Genomic DNA, 17702 nt, shown 5'->3' with positions numbered 1-17702 from the left:
TGTTATAACAAAGGATCAAAATGGCAGAGTCAGCTCTCCTCCCCACGTTGGGCAGTACAGAGTAAGGCGGCCCCTAATAGACATGATGACACACTCTGGCTCAGGTTATTAAACCAAAGGCAGTTCAAGACGTGGATCGAGGCCCCTGTGGCCTTTCATGTAAAAGTCTCCAATTCCAGCTTTCAAAAGTACTTTCATAGTTCAACAAAAGTTCACATAGGTCTCCCTCGGTCCCTAGCCCAAGCTTAATTCACATTCTTTAGGGGTTCCCTTCCCCTAACTTATCACACTTCCAGTCTCCCTTAGTCGGGCTCGGATCTTTTCCAGATGTCGAAGACTTTCGAATGTGCAAAGCTTCTTACTATAGACCTCCGCAGGACCACTTCGACTTTCCCTTCAGCTCACACTCTGTGTTATTTGCCCGTGTCTCTTGGTCTAGGTAGTTCAGTTTCATAAGCACAAAGTTCAACATTCTCCTTTTCAATTCCCCTTTTGCCAGGGTTAATCTTGATCATTATGCATTTTAGAGTTCATTCACTGTCGCTTTCGATCCAAACATTTGACTTTTCGCTGAGACTTTCGAGTGGGCTACTTCCTTTCGCTGGACCACTTCGCTACTCTGTATCACTGGCTTCACAGTTATCAGTAATTTAATGTTCACCACAGGTCTGCCTTTTTTCGTGTCACATCCACACATGTGCCTCCTTCAATTGTGAGATATGCTGTTGCAACTTCAATCTTTCCTTAGCACAAAACAGTCTTTCATGTCGCTCGCCAACTGACCTGCTGTGTGCATTCCCTTCTTGTCTTAGCGGTTTAAATTCACTAGTCAAGGGTAATACCACAGGCTTGGCCGCGCCTCCCCAACTCTATCGTTTAGCAGGGTTGCTGGCACCCTTGAAACCACAATGCAGGCTTCTTGTCTGGGATTTGGCCTTCTCCACGTATCTTTCATGGCTCTTCGGAGGCAACAACCTCCTGCAGGGATCTTGTGGGTTTCTCTACTCTTTGCTCTCGTCGCTCTGTCCAGGTTCCCCTTCGCCCCAGAGGTTCTGCTCCTTCTCGTGTTCCACCTTGCTCAGAGTGTGTCTCTATGTTCCGTCTTTTATCTGTGTGGGGAGAGCTAATGGGTATCAGATGTATGTGCTTAAAGTCAAGTGCCAGACTTTGCCTTACCCAATTAGCGGGACATGTCCAATGTAATGCTCGGGTGTGAGTCTGTCTTTCCCCAGAGGCAACTGACCGTGCGAAAGTGTTTGTGTAGGTAAGGGGGGGAGGAGTTTAAGTCTCAAGATATCCTACCTGGCAGGATGGGGCATAGGTATGGGGAAGGGGGGAATACCGCATCTCACCATTGGTTGCCTCACCCAGGTGATCCTCCTGCACTGGTCCACCCCCAGGGTCTGGATCCAAAGGCTATGGCCGTACCCTGGCCCCCTAAGAGAAAGATCCTGGGACTAGTAGGCGAGACACCATTAAGTTTCTCACACTACCCACCCTCTGGGGATCCATACTATTGGCGTCCAGTTCTTCAATTAGCCTGTTAATATAAATACAAAATAGGAGCGGGGCCAGTACGCATCCCTGCAATACTCTGCGCTGTACCTGTAAGCCCCCATCGCACCGAAGCCCTATTATTGGAGTACAGTGCCTGTATGATGGACAACAAGCCTGCCGGGATGTTATATCTTATTAGCGTCTACCACAGCCAAAGGTGGTTTTTAAGACTGCATACAGCTTATTGTTATTCAAAATTGTGTACTGACTGACTTTGAGGTCTAACCTATGGCACTGCTCGACGGTCCTCATCCCCTGTTTGAAACCTGCCTGAGGTGGATGATCCCCCATTAGACCCAACCCATTCTTGCAGGTAGCCTAAAATGACTTTTGCATACAATTTCCCTGCCCCATCAAGTAGGGAGATGGGGCGGTAGTTCTCTGGGTGGTCTTTAGCTCCCTTCCTAAAAATAAGGACAATTATGGCCTCCTGCCATGTCAAGGGGACGGCATCTAGCTGTATAGCTTCATTTCTTTTTTTTATTGTACATGGTTTATTACAAACCTTTACAAATAATTAAATCAACAAAGAGATGAGAAATAAGATAAATGGTTTGCATAGATTCATATTAAAGAGAAAGAAAAAAGAGAGGAAAGCAATCTAAGGAAGCATAAAAAGAAATCATAACATAATAAAGAGAATAGTATTCACATTATGTAGAAGCAATATACAATAAATAACAACAATGTCAATAACAATAAAGAAGAGCACATTGGAACCAGTAAAATATATAAGTATAGCTGCAATAAAAACTTTGGTCTGTATCAGACCCCAAATAGTCGGTTCATTTTTATAAATAATCCACAGGTATGCCATCGGGGCCTGGCGTTTTCCCCTTCCCCAGAGCTCCAACAGCTTTCTCCACTTCTGCTATACTCACAACAAACCCTGTAGGATCGCCCAATAGATCACCATATGGCTCTACCTCATGCAAATGTCTAGTCTCATCCTCAAGATCCTCATATAGATTCCGAAAATAAGTGCACCAGGCATCTGGAGATATGCCACAGTGCAGATCGCGGGGGGTGTCTGGTGCCATGCCAAGAACTAATTTCCCACAAATACATGTGTCATTGCCCCTACATGCCTCCTGCATGGACTCCCATCTTGGCTGGAAAAACATTTTTTCTTTCTCTCTACCGTGGACTTATACGTTGATCTATAATTCCGTAGCTTGCTAGTGTCAACATTTGGGCCAGTTTTAAGGTACGCCAGAATATTGGCTTTACACAAGCGGCATTACTCATCATACCATCCCTTGTTGTCCTTAATCGTTCTGGAGGATCAGGGGAGCACTTGTTTGGAGGAGACCTTCATAGAGTGGCCCGCTTTAGAGACCTCATCCGGTGCTATGGGCAGGAGGGAGGAGAGTGAGGGGGTGGAGGGAGAGGAGCCAAGGGAGGCAGTGGGGTAGAGGGAGGGAGTGGAGATGGGCGTGGACGAGAGTGAGGACAGGATATCCTGTGTTTTTGATGTGAAGTGGGAGGCCAAAGCGGTGCAGAGGGCCTGGGAAGGGAGGAGAGAGGTTGAAACTGCAGTTGGATTGGCGAGTTTCTTGCAGATTTTGAAAAGTGTGGCTGTGTCATTAGTGGCTCCAGAGATGCATGCTTGGATGTGGACCTGCTTCTTGAAGCAGATAGAGAATCGATATTGCCTTTGGAGCAGGCGGCAGGCCAGTTTGCCAAAGGGTAAACCAAAGGTCTGCCACTTCCGTTCAGCAACTCTGCACTTGCTAAATCGGAATCGTACCAGCTTTTGTTCTTGGAGGCGGGTTTTTGGTGGATCCTAATGATAGGGACAAGGATGACAAGCGTATTAAAGATGGAGCGGTGTAGGTTAGCAAGGACACCGTCGTAGGGAGAGTCGGAGGGGGGATGAAAGTGGAGGTGAAATAAGCGACTGACACTCGCTTCATATGTCGGATGACGGTGAAGAAGGCTGGCAATGCTGGGGGTGGCTTGGATAGAGGGCCACGGGTACCCAGGTGGGAGGAGAGAGTGGTCAAACCAAGAGAGAGGGGTGGTGACTGGATCAGAGATAGGGATTAGAAAATAGGGATGTTGCAAAAAAATTAGGGCATCCAAGTGAAAGTTGCATGAGGTATTCCTTTCAGCTCAAAGCATGCAGTCTCTGACTTACTTCTGCTCTGAACACAGAAAATGGCTTGCCGGGACAGCAGTCTTCACGTATTTTGTCATTTGCTTCCGAGGAGAATTTCACTTCAATCTGATCCAGCTGAGAAAGAGAAGAGAAAATTAGAAGGATTTAGAAGATACACTAGGAAAACAGAGTACACGTCATTACAGCTATAAACTAGAACATTCTTTAGCAAAAGGCTGTGGCGGGACTGTGTTTTGTCAGATGCCGATCACGCCCGTTATGAGATTTCAGAGCTTGTGCTTTTAACTAAATGGTCTCCCTGGACTGCCTTTGAAGGATTACCAACTTGGGCCAGAATTGATCAACTTGCAAGCCAGCCACTAAAAACATTTAAAAGCAACCCAACATTTTTACAAAAGTACAACCTCCAAGCTTGTGGTCAAGTAAACAATGTTCTCCATCAGCACAGCCTCTTCATCAAACTCCAGTACCAGATCAAGCACACGTGGTCCTTTCTTCTCCAGATTTTCCTAAAACAAGAAAGCAAGGTTAAATTGCAGAGTGAAACGTACAAATCAGAACAAGCACATTCTGTTAGGAATGCTTAACGAACAGTTCACACAGGAAATTGGAAGATCCTACATTTACAATGATTTTATCTGTTTTCCAGTGATGTTCATAACTGTATATTCAGATATCATGGATTCCAGTTGTTAGGAAAGATTTTCATTCTGCTGCTTTCCTTCCATTGACTTCCATAGGACATCCTTTCTTTTTGCTTTGTTTTGACAGTTTACCTGAATTTTTGGAGGCAAGAAAAGCCTTCTGCTTTATTGCTAAAAAAAAACTATCCTCTTACCCCAACTGCTCTGCCAGCTATCAACCCTATCACCATCAACCCTTTCCTGGGGAAGCTACTTGAGAAGCTGGCCTTGCCCCAATTGAACTCTCACACTGAACTTGTTGGAGGCCTCCACGACCACCAATCTGGATTGCGAGCATCCAGAGGCACGGAAACTGATCGTATGAACACTCGTAAAGAACTGCTTGCATCTCTGGACTTCAACTCCCCAGCTGTCCCTATCCTTATCAATCTCTGCTCTTCATTTGACACAGTTAACCATTCCATCCTCATACAAAGGCTCCATGATGCACTTGGTATCTTGGAACGGGCACTGGATTGGCTGCCCTCTTTCCTCACCAACTGCTCTTCCCAAGTCATCCTGGGCCCCTTCTCCTCTCCTACCTCCATCTCCACCTGTGGTGTCCGTCAGGGCTCTATACACTCCACCTGGCTCTTTAACATCTACCTTGCTCTCCTTGCACGGCTTATCTCCTCTTTTTCCTCCATCTACCAGTGTTACGCAGACGACACACAGCTCTTCTTCAGATTCCCTGCTGACCCTCTTGCACCCTCCATCATCCCAGATTGCCTATCTGCCATCCAGTCCTAGGGCACCTCCAATGATCTCTGCCTCAACGCCTGTAAAACTGAGATCCTTCCCATCGGGACCCCTGCTCCCTCCTTGTTCCCTTCACTCTTGCCTTCCTATTTGGGCTCTTTCCCTGTGCCTTCAAGTGAAGCCAGAAACCTTGGAGTAATCTTCGACTCCTCTCTTTCCTTCCTCCCTCACATCCAGGACCTTGCCAAGAAGGCCCACTTTCAACTTCACCTCCTCAAAGGAATCCTTCCTTTCCTCACCTTTCCCCAGAAGCTCAATGTCTCTAGAGGCCTGGTATTCTCTAGGCTTGACTACTGCAATAGCCTCTTCCTTAATCTACCCTCTTCCTCTCTATGTCCCCCCCAGCTAATCCAGAATAGGGCAGCAAGACGTATCCTTGTCCTTAAGCCCAGGGACCGCATCTCTCCTGCACTAAAAAGTCTTCACTGGCTCTTGGTTGCTGCACAGATTGAATTCAAATCCCTCTGCATCATCCACAAGGCTGTCTGGGTCTGGAGACCACACTATATAAAACGTTATCTCACTAAATACTCTCCCTCTAGATGACTTCGCTCCTCTGGCACCAACTCTTTGTGCGTAAAGCGCTTTGCTAAACAGAGGGCAGGGGGTTGCTCACTTTCCTCTGCGGGCTCCCTCCTTTGGAATAGCCTCCCCCTCCCCCTGTGCCTTGAGCAGGATCCTCTCAAATTCCATAAGCTCCTTAAGACTTTCCTCTTTTCCTCCTTCTCTCCTCTGCTAATCCCTCAGTTGCTGAATCAGTGTCCTTGGCGCTTATGCATCTTCGGGGCCTTGACCTCCCACACCAATTCTTCCCAGCTCCTGTCTTTCCACACCACTTTACATCTGCACACGCTCCTCTCTGGAGACTCGCACTTACACCTCCTGCGTCCTAGACCATGTAGCACTCAACTTTCTAGCACTTTGTCCACGGCTCACCCATGGGCTCGGACTCCCAAGCACTTACCCCCGCCCCCCCACTTTACTCTTCCTTTCTGCACTTGCACGTTCAGAATACTCACAAGGCATAGTAGTTATGTCCCTCTCCCTTTTCCCCCTCTGCTCTTAAATATAGTGTTGTAATGTTGTAATGTATTTCCCACTCTCCCCCCTTCCCTGCCTTGTGGGCATTTTGAAACAGTATATTCCTACTGTATAAGCACCTAACAAGCAAACAATAAATAAATACAATTTCCCTTGCTTTGTGCTCATTATTAAGGGGAAACTGATCAGTCCATAAAACTATCAATACTGGGAGACTTATGTCTCTCTGTGGATTTCTATTATTTTTAAAGCTGCACACATCACTTAAAGTGAAGTGTGGTTAGAATACTTTGTATCTTTATAACTCTCTTGTGAATTTGTGGTTACAAATGCAATGTGCCCAGGATAGGCCAGTGGTAGCAGATTATTTTTAAACTTTTTACTTGTGCAATTTTGTAATTACCACAAATTTTTATTGCGCGTGGCTAGCACTTTACAATGGTTGCGCCACAAGATTTTCCTGTCCTTTAGCCACGGTTTCCTTTGGTATTCTTCCTGCCTTCTTAGGTCTGGAATTGCCATTTTTGGAATGCCCTTTACCAGGGAAAGCAGTTTCCATAAGAATTGGTGGTCTCTGTGCGTGTATTGGATAGCCACTGCCAATTTGAATGATGAAGACCTTGCCATTGATGGACCTGGGTGAGTATCCAGACCAGATCTTGGATAAAAGGAGAACTCCTGCAACAAATCCACAGTTCACCGTTGGAGCCAAGACCTCCGAAGAAGTGCAGCCCGCTGACGACCAGAGGATGACCGTTGTAGCCGACCAGCATCACCTCCAGCCAAGTACCGGTTAAGAGGTGCTTCTCTATCTTGACCCTTGTTTCTGCTTTGATTCCTGGACCGGTGGAAACAACCAGTCTTGACCATTGCTCATGGATCAGTGTCTGCTGAGCCTTCAGAAATGTCCCGGGGCCACCCAGTGGACTGACCAGCTCTCTCTGTGGCCACTTCACTGCAGCAGTCACCATTCCAAGTGCATCCCTGGAACTGGAGGATGGAACTACTTACTTACCTGGAGCTCCTGGTCTCCAGAATGGGTCTTGCATTGATTCACATGCTCATGAATATTCCCTGTCAAAAGGCTGGGAATCCTCAGTAAAAAGGAAGCAGTTTCGCATTAGACTGAAAACTGCTTGTCTCCTCTATAACCAATCATTGTCCTTTGGGTCATACTGCCCCCAGCCAATGACAATTGTCCTCTTAATCTCCAACCCTGGTGGGCATCCTCAGATTTGGTAGAGCACGTAAAGTGGCAGTATGCACCAACAAGAGCCATAGAGGGAAAGGAGGGAGGGTTCGCATGTGAATCCATGCAAGACCCATGCTGGAGAACAGGATTTACAGGTAAGTTACTAGTTTGTTCTCCAGCACAGGGTCGTGCATGGATTCACATGCTAATGAATACGATTACACAGCAGTACACATACACAACGACAGGAGGTGGGAAGGCTTAACAGAAGCAACACACTTACCCTAGAACAGGCTCACCTCAACCAAACAGCACTGCTTGGCCAACCCAGGACTCCTCCCTCGAATCCCTGCCGATGCAGTAGAATCTCGTGATGGTGTGGGTGGACATCTACGTAGCCGCCTGCAGATGTAGAGAAGGGGCACACCGGAGAGAAACACTGTTGTAGCTGCGATGGCTCTGGTGGAGTGGGCTCCCGGCCGGCCTGGAAGAAGTCTGTTGACCAGATGATGACAGTGCATAACACACCCGGAGAACCACCTGGAAATGGAAGCCTTAGACAGGGCCGTCCCATGTCCTACTCATCCAAAATTGACAAATAGCTGAGATGTTTTCTGAAAATCCTTGTGCGTGCCACATAAAACTTTAAGGCACAAGCAACGTCCAGTGAATGCAATGCCAGTTCAGCAGGCGTAGAAGGGTTTGGAAAGAAAGAACACTGGAAGAACCAAAGGCTTGTTGAGCTGAAACTCTGAAGGAACCATGGGCATAAAGGTGGGATGGGTCCGAAACACCACCTTTGTAGCGTGGAAGGTCAAATACGGCTGCTTGCAGGGGAGGGCCTGGATCTCCCCGACTCGTCTGGCCTAGGTGATGGCCACCAGGAAAGCAATCTTTCACAAGAGAAACTTCAGATGGGGCCTGATGCATCGGTTCAAATGGAGGACCCATGAGCTTAGTTAAAACCATGTTGCGCTCCCAAGCCGGGGCAGGAGCCTTCACTGGCTGCAAAAACCTGAAAAGGCCTTTGAGGAACTCCTCGACGAGCCTCTGCGACCACAGGGAGGGCTTGACTGGCACCCGGGTGTACCAAGATATGGCAGATAGATTAACCTTGATGGAGGCGTGAGCTAGCCCAGCTTTGGCCAGCGACTGCAGGTACGGGAGGAGCTGCAGAGCCGTTATTCGCAGAGGCGTAATCGCCCGAGTCCTACACCACATTGTGAAATGCTTCCATTTGGGACTGTAACAAGACAAAGTAGAGGAACCTCTGGCCCTTAGCCAGGAACTTTCTGCACTCTAGGGCTGCAGGAGCCAGGCCATGAGGCTCAGAGACGCCGGGTCGTGGTGCAGTATTGTTAGTTTTATGAGAGAGGAGGACGGGAAGCGGAGGCAGCCGGATCGACGGAGCCACAGACTAATGCAGAAAGTCCGGGTACCAGATCGGCTACGGCCAAGCCAGCGTGATCAGGATGGAATATGTTACTTACCTGTAACTGTTTCTCCAGCATTGGTATCTTACATAGATTCACATACTGTGAATATTCCCTGTCATCAGGCTGGGAATCCTTGGTAGCATAGAGCAGTTTAAACTTAAACTGAAACTTTCAGCCACTTTTGTGCTCCATTACAGTCATTTGGGATCATACTGCCCACTGCCAATAGGAAGATCTTCCTTAACTCCTCCGCTGTCTGCAACTTCAGATTTGGCAAGCGCACTTGAGTGGCATTAAGAGCCAAAAGAATGAGCCATCCGGGGTAGGAGGGAGTGTCGCATGTGAATCTATGAAAGATACCAATGCTGTAGAACCACAGTTATAGGTAAGTAACTTATTACTTCTCCAGCACTGGATCTTTCATACATTCACATGCTGTGACTAGATTACAAAGCAATATTAATAAACAATACATACAGGCGGAGGCAAGCTCCCAGCACAACTTATCACTGGACATTTACTAACCTCACGCAAAAAGGTTCCTCAGAACTGACTGGCCAAATTGATTCGTCAGCCGAATTTTCGTCTACACAGTAGAACTTGGTGAATGTATCCACCGATCTCCAGGTAGCTGCATGGCAGATGTCACGCAGCGGAATCCCAGAAAGGAAGGCAGTGGTGAACAGGCCACGTAAGAATTCCTTCACTAGCAGGGGGACCACAAGGATGGTACGCCTGCAGAACGGTTGTATCTGAAAATTGCATCGAGGTGCACTTTGGTAGAAGAATGCATCAAGCCCGACCGAGCCACAGATGACAAATAAGGCAAAATGTCTTGTGGCCGGACAGCATGAGGCCGCGACTCCTGGCCCCTGCACCACACCTGGAAGCGTTTCCACTTGCTCTTGTAGCACTCCAAAGTGGACGGAGCATTTGCCCGGGCCAGGACTTCTTGGCAGTCTTGTGAGAGGGACAAGGATCCACACTCTAAAAACACAGAAGCCAGGCCGTCAGATTGAGTGAGGCCGGGTCATGGTGTAGTACAGCTTCCTTGGTTCCTGGACAGGAGAGGCTGTTGTGGTGTCATCTTGAAAGGAGCAGCTGACGAGAGGGTGAGGAGGTCAGAGTACCAAAACTGCCTCTGCCACGCAGGAACCACTAATATCAGTTTTCACATATATGGTGAAGGTGTGGAGGACCCGAGGCACCAGCAGGATCTAAGGAAATGCATACAGGAACTTGCCCTCCCATGGAAATGCAAAGACGTCTCCCAAGCTCTCCAGGTGGGGGAAATCGACTGACGGAACTCTTGCACTGACTGTTGGCATAGGTGGCAAAAAGGTCAATCTCTGTTGTGCCCCAAGTCTGGAAAAACTAGTGAAATTGATACTTGTGCAGCTCCCACACATGACAAGAGCACAACTCCCTACTACTGAGGGAGTCTGCTAGGGTATTCTGAATCCCTGGCAGATGGAGGGAAATGAGAAACATTTGGTGCTGCAGTGCCCAGTGCCAGAAGGCCTGATCTTCCCTGGACAGCTGTGGGGACCGGGTTCCTCCTTGCTTGAGGACATAAAACATTGATGTTGTATTGCCGGTGTAGACTTGTACCATCTTCCCCGCTAATAGCGGGAGGAAGGACTGCAGGGCCCAGAAAATCGCCTGCAACTCCAGGAGGTTAATGTGCAGGCTCTTCTCTTCGGACCAGAGGCCTCACTTGTGTTGGTCCTGACCATGAGCACCCCACCTTCCAGTGAGCCATCCGTCGTCAAGGTGGCAGGATGGTCTGGCAGCATGAATGGGGCACCCTCAACCAGATATTCCCTTGCTGACCACCAGGGAAGGCTCAGTTTGAAGGTTTGCGTCAGAATGATGTCCCTAAAGCCTGTATCCATCGGGCGTCCAAGAATTTCTGCACCGGCCACATGCGCAGCCTGCAGCGAGTGATCAAAGGGATGCACAATGACATTATCCCCAGCAATTACTTGCAATTGCGGACTGGGGTCATCTGAGCAGTCTACCTTTGGCAGAAGCGCTGCAACCCTCTTGTCCGAGGTCCTGGCATTGCAGGTTTGAGTGTTGAGTTTCGCTCCAAGGTAGAGCACCTGTCTTGATGGCACTAGGTGCGACTTTGGGAAGGTTATGGAGAATCTGAGCTGGTGCAGCCACTGGATGGTGGACGATGTACTGATTCCCGCCAGTGAGTAGGAGGAGGCTCTCGCCAACCAGTCGTCTAAGTACGGGTATACATGCATACCCCTCTACTGCAGGGGTGCCACTACTGGTGCAAGGTACTTGGTAAACACCTGTGGAGCTGAACGCAGGCTGAAGGGTAGGGCCTTGGAGTGATAGTGAACTACTGCCACTACGAAGCATAGGTAGCACCGGTGTGAGCGGCGAATAGGGATGTGAAAATAGGCGTCCTTGAGGTCAAGGGATGCCAAGAAATCTCCTTGTTGTAGCTGGGACAGGACCTGTTGCAGCGTCATCATACGGAACGTTTGCACCTTTAGGAATTTGATGAGCACCTTTAGATCTAATATGGCCCTCCAACACCCTGATTTGTTGTGCAGTGCCTTTTTTCTTACCGGGACGTAGTGGGTGTTCACTCCTGTAGCCAATTTGTCCTTTTGCACCTTCTCCAATGCCCCTTTTGTTAGTAGTGCATGCACTTCTTGTAGCAGAAGGTGCCACAATTTCTCAGGCTTGTGTGTGGGTGGAATGTCCAGTGGAAAGTGTATGAACTCCAGCAAGAGGCCCTGCTTGAGAAGGGATAGCACCTATTTGTCGCATGTGATGTTTCTCCATCCCTTGACGGATCGTGACAGTCGTCCTCCCTCTGGGGTGCTGAAGCGGGAGGACTGGGCCATAGGCTGGTCTTTGTTGCTTGCCGGACTGGCCCCTTGATTGGGAGGAGCCACGGCGGTGCTGAGAACCTCTGCAGGACCGGGACTTCTTCCTGTACTAGTCCCCTAAAGAGTATGGTGACTTATACGAGGAAGATGACTGGCCAATTAATTTATCACCTCACACCGGAAAAGCAAGAACAATCAAAGAAAGGATGTCTGCCTATAGACCAAAGAACTTCTGACCTAGGCTGCTGCAGACCGCAAGCACCTAGCTCAACCGCCAAAGCATAGCTGGTGTCATATGATCAATAGAGGCAATCCCTGCCCATCTAGGAATAGGAACCAAGAAGCCTGCACCAGAGGCACAGAACAACTATGCTTGGCTAAACTCTCTGGAGAATCATTAATAACCTAAGCACCACCCAGCAACCCAGCATAAAATTGCTTCAGGGACCCAGTAAATGGGACAGAGCGTCTAGAAAAGGACCGCCCGACCGAGAAAACACAACATACTATCAGCAGACAGTTTACCTCTCTCTGAAATCCACCACCACGAACCACCAGGACAGAGACGGCAGGCGCACTGCGCTGCAAAAGCATCCCAAGTAAGGAAGCCACCCACTGATAACCATAGACACTCATTCCTACCAATAAGCTCACTCTCCACTTTAATAGAACGCAGCTACACGCCACAATCAATTCGGCCTAGCTGCACACATATCTACATCGCTCATAAAACACCTCAACAGCCTGGTAGAATGCAGCTATACCCCACGAAATTAATCAACCTATCGGCTCACAATCTCTCACACATGCCCTATGGCAACCAGAATGCAGACCACCCTCATTGCTGCGCACATTACACTGATCTCTCACATCCACCGCACCACACTTAGCATTAGAATGCAGCCAACCCCAGAAATCACTCTGGCTGCTCACATACCAAGTGCACCCAAGCACAATATGCTACACTACTCTCTCAACTGATATGGACCACGTCCCCCGTGGGTGGTCAACTCACAGCGCTTTGAGATCATACCAATGGTACAAAAGGCACATAAAACATATGCATGCTACAATTTCTTTGTACCAAGCAACAGCCCTCTCTCCCTTCCAAGATAAGCCTGGGTGCTCTGTCCATGCTACCACATTATCGGGTGGTACAGCCTTATACTAAGAGTGGAGCTTATGTACTGCCTCAAATGAATGGTTATATGAAGCCCTTAGTTGGACTATAGAAAAACTGTCCTAACAGTGCCACATAAAACTTCAAGGCACGAACAATGTCCAGTGAAAGCAACGTCCTTTCCGCAGCGTAGAAGGATTCGGGAAGAAGACTGGCAGAACCAAAGACTCTTTGAGATGGAATTCCCAAGGAATCTTCGACATAAAGAGGTTGTGGGTCCGCAGCACCACCCTTGTAGCATGGAAGGACAAGTAAGTCTGCTTGCAAGAGAGGGCCTGGATCTTCCTGGCCCACTAGGGCGAGGTGATGGCCACTAGGAAAGTCTTCTTCCATGAGAGAAACTTCAGAGGGGCCTGCTGCATCGTCTCGAATGGGGGCACCATGAGTTTAGTCAAAACCATGTTGATCTCCCAAGCTGGAGCAGGAGCCTCCACTGGTGGACAAGTCCTGAAGAGGCCTTCGAGGAACTCCTTGATGAGCCTGTGATCACAGAGATGGCTTACCAGGTGCCCAGGTGCACTGGGAAAGGGCTGCTAGATGCACCTTGATAGAGGCGTGTTCCAGTCCAGCCTTGGCCAATGAAAGTAGATACAGAAGGAGCTGCAGAGCTGTGATTCGCAGCAGCGTAATTTTCGGAGTCCTGCACCACACCATGAAGCGTTACCATTTGTGGCCATAACATGAAAGCGTAGAGGAAGCTCTGGCCTTGGCCAGGATCTTCTTACATTCCAATGTCAGGGAATAATGTCCAAACTCTAGGGATGCAGGAGCCAGGCTATGAGGCTCAGTGACGCTGGGTTGTGGTGCTAAATCATTCTGTTTTCTCTGGCGGGATCGGAAAGTAGAGGGAGACAGATGGACGAAGCCACTGACAGACAGCAGCTCCGGGTAGCGGATCTGCAGAGGCCACACCGAAGCAATGAGGATTACCCTGCAATGGCAATGTCAGAGTGGGTTGATCACTGTTAGCAGGAGCAGAATTGGAAGGAAAGCGTACAGGGAGAGCCGTCCCACAGGAACAAGAAGGCATCCCACAGGATCTTCAAATGAGGAAACCTGCTGGCAAACCTCCAGCAATTTGAGTTGGCTGCCGTAGCGAACAGGTCGATCTGGGGTTCACCCCACTGGCAGAAGAAAAGGGATACTTGAGCCTGATGAAATTCCCACTCATGGCAGAACCGCAGCTCCCTGCTGAGCGTGTCTGCGACTGTATTCTTGGTGCCAGCCAGGTAAAAGTGGACAATGAACATGTCCTGAAGAGTGGCACAGTGCCATAGGGATTGGGCTTCCAAGGAGAGGGCAGCAGAGCGTGTCCGGCCCTGTTTCCGGATGTAGAACATGGTGGTGGCGTTGTCCGTGAATATTCACACCACCTTCCCCCGCAGCTGAGGTTGGAACGATTTGAGGGCCCAGAAGACTGCCCAGAGCTCCAGGACATTGAGTGTGGGCCGCCCACCCTTCCAGGGAGCAATCTGTGGTGACCGTGACATGGTTTGAATGGGAGTGCCTTGTGTGAGATATGGACGTACACATCATCTGAGAGCTTGCCGGAACTCGTGGGTGATGGCTATCTTGTCCATTCAATCGCCCATGACTTGCAGCCACTGTGCATCCAGAAACTCTTGAAGAGGGTTCATCTGGAGCCTGCAAAAGGAAACTAGGTGGATGCAGGAGGACATCATGCCCAACAGCGACTTGATGGCTCGTACTGTTGCGGACTGCGCCGACGACAGGTCCTGTACCTTCCCCAGGATGGCCATCACCCTCTCCTCTGAGGGGGTAGCGAGGCATGCGACCATGTTGAGACGGGTGACCAGGAAAAGAGCGTTCTACGATGGCTCCAAGCAGGGTGGAGCTGATGAGCCAGTCGTCCGTATAAGAGTAGACGGCGACACCCTTGAAGCATAGATGCATTGCCAACAGAGCTAAGCACTTTGTGAACACCCTTGGCATAGATTTCAGGCCGTAAGGCAGGGCCTCGAACTAGCCCGCAAAAGCAGCAGCTTTCCCTGGAAAATGCATGACCATATTAGGGATTTCCTGATCTGGGTAGGCAGGAAGAAGGCCAAACCACAAAAAGGCCAAGGACCAAGCGAAAAATCTTGTGCCGTGATCATCTTAGGACACTATCCACTGTTAGTAGCCAAACGCGATAAACTCGATTGTGTCAACTAAAAATATAGCAAAAATGGATCTGCTGCAGCCAGTTTATATTTGGGAACATTTAAAAGCAACCAAAAATCCTACAGATAAAAGGCTAGGGTGATACAAAAGTAACCCCATTGCACTCCACTGAAAGATGCTGTGTGCAAATTTAAAATGTTTAAAATGTTACCAAAGAAGGTAAAAAGTAGAAAGACAGAAGAGTAACAGTTTCCCAGTACTGACAGCCTGAAGGACTACTCAGTTTCCCCATTACAAAATGAGCTAAAGGCCAGGGAAGTGAAGCCGAAAGCTTCACTTCTCGGTAAAACATCAGGGCATGGTCAAAAACATAAGCAACAAATGTGGGGGTCCATAGAATATTGAAGGAAAGTTGCCTAAAAGAGAAATCTTTCCTAACAGTGCTACATTAAGATGACACAGGAAATAATGAAAGGCCCCACACTCCTCCAGGCCTGGTAACCTTAGGGGGTGACCAGTCCCCACAAAGGAGTTGAACAAGTTAAGTGAAACACAAAAGGCTATACTTACCTCCAAAGTAATTTTGGAATTCGAGGGGTATCAAAATAGCTGGATGGTCAAATTGATGTAAATCAAAGAAAAGTTGCAAAAAGAAAACACCTTTCCTATCACTTAGTGTGCCAAAGTTGTCAAATAATTAGCGTGTATAGGGGATGGCAAGAAATAGTATTGTATTCACGTCCTGCTTGGATAATAGTTTAACATTGCTAGAACAATCAGCTTCATTACGAGTTTGGCAGTATCTCAGAAGTGATACCACTGAGATACCACCAAATAGTATCACCAGTATTACCACTGGATTACAAGTGGTGGTAGGTGGTGTCCGTACCTATTAATTGGAGTCCATAGGACTCCATGGGGATTTAAGCAGTATTACTACCGACGGCAATACCGTAGACTTGGCTGTTTTTGGGTGGTGTGAGACAGGCGTGGTATCAAGAGAGATGACACACAGCGGATAAGCAGTTTCAAACAAAACATTATTGACTATCAAGATGGCGTAATGTCTAACTTGTCCTATGTTAAGGTGGGATTTTCCCTACCTAAATAAACTAAGGAAAGTTTGTGCCTACAAGTCCAAAATAAGAGGCAGTCTGTGTCAAAACCTATGCTTGTCCTCACAACTAAAACTAAATATAGTGGGGGAATCTTCTCAACAAAATATAATTGTTCAAAAATGAAGGTTAAGCTACTTTCAGTTTGAATTCTTCTTGAATTCCCCATTTCAAATTTAACACATTTCCAATAGAGATTCACTTCAATAGTGTTTGGTCAAGTTTTGAAATTACCTTCTCTGTGTTCAAATGTATCACATTAAACACAAAGAGGTCGTCTTGGGATTCCATCCTCCAAGTCCAAATGTATCGCAGTTCACCCAAAACAGAGGTCCTGGGACTCACTTCCCCAAGACTAGCTTAGCACTCACATTGGGTTTATCTTTTCAAAGTTCACAAGAAAATACGGGGGTCCTCTTGACTCATTTAGGTTTGATTCACCAATTGTTTCACATTTGTTTGCAGCTTGTTCACCATTCAGGGTATCCTGTTTTAGGCGCAGTTGTCAGACCACACAGTCCACCCGGTTACCAGTCAAATGGTCGAAAACATTTGGTCGACAGACAATTTGGTCGACACCATTTGGTCGAATGCCAAATGGTCGCATTTTTTTTTTACCCATTTTTTGGTTTTTTTTGGGGGGGTCCCCCCCCAACCCCCTTTTTTTTCTTTTTTATTTTTTTTCCCCACACGAAAACCCACAAAACACATATATATAAAAAAATAAAAAAAATTCGACCATTTGGCATTCGACCAAATGGTGTCGACCAAATTGCAGTCGACCAGTTTGTTGTCGACCAGTTGACTGGACACCAGTCCACCCATTACAGGTCACGCAATCAGTAACCCTATACATTGTCTTTGGCTTGATGTTGGTAACTATCACATTGAGAGACTTTCTGGTCTGGGCGAAATTGTCAGACCGCACAGTCCCCCCCATCACAGATCGCGCAACCATAAATCTCCCCAAAGCTGTTGCTTAGTGAACAACTCTATAATTTCATCATAGATTTGTAGTTCTGTTTATATTGCATTTTACTGGCTGTGTGATATTTGATAGGTCTATTTGACTTAAAGTGTTCATTTGTCATTCAGCACATTGTAGTTTGGTCAAATAGCAGCTTGTTTTCAGTTCAGTATTCAATATAAGCAGCATTGACCTGTGTTCACTCAAAATAGCACCTTTCCTTCAGTTCGGTATTCAATAGATACAGCATTTACTTGTGCTCACTCAAGTCATGACTTTCTTGCAGTTCGGCATTCAATAAATGCAGTGTTCACTTGCGTTCTTCATGGACCGTTACTTAATTCGGTCCCTTGGAGTGCTCCAGTCTACACGGTGACTTCTGACACTTACCGGATTGTCGCAGCTCCTCTCGGCGGCTCCCCTGAACGGGAAACCAAACCACCAGTTCACCAGGCACGTCGCTACACACACATTGGCTTCTGTGCTCTGAACCGCCTTTGCGATACGGCAGCGCCTGCTGCCCACCTTCCCATATGAGGGTTCCCAATCCTGCCCAGTCCTTCTAGTAGGTCTCTCGAGATTGTTGCCGGCATCTCAGCTTCCTGGTCCTCCAGCCTGGCGGATTCTACCCTCTCTCTCCTTTCTGCTGTTCCTTCTTGTATGCTTCTGTG

At 47.9% G+C, this 17702-nt stretch overlaps 1 protein-coding gene across 1 annotated transcript in view; it reads right to left on the bottom strand.

Moving 5' to 3' along the window:
- The window catches only part of LARS1 (leucyl-tRNA synthetase 1), an 860995-nt gene that overhangs the window by 62339 nt on the left and 780954 nt on the right, over positions 1 to 17702 (bottom strand). Inside the window, exons 29-30 of the mRNA XM_069652446.1 lie at positions 4084 to 4188; positions 3698 to 3793 (exon numbers count right to left, since the gene is read on the bottom strand). Coding sequence (XP_069508547.1) covers positions 3698 to 3793; positions 4084 to 4188 — 201 coding nt within the window. The remainder of the gene's footprint in view (positions 1 to 3697; positions 3794 to 4083; positions 4189 to 17702) is intronic.

Source organism: Ambystoma mexicanum, chromosome 3p (genome assembly GCF_040938575.1).
Source record: "Ambystoma mexicanum isolate Mex_15411 chromosome 3p, UKY_AmexF1_1, whole genome shotgun sequence".
NCBI classification, from domain to species: domain Eukaryota; kingdom Metazoa; phylum Chordata; class Amphibia; order Caudata; family Ambystomatidae; genus Ambystoma; species Ambystoma mexicanum.
Note: the sequence above shows the minus strand (reverse complement) of the source record. Positions and strands in the feature narration are given on the sequence as shown.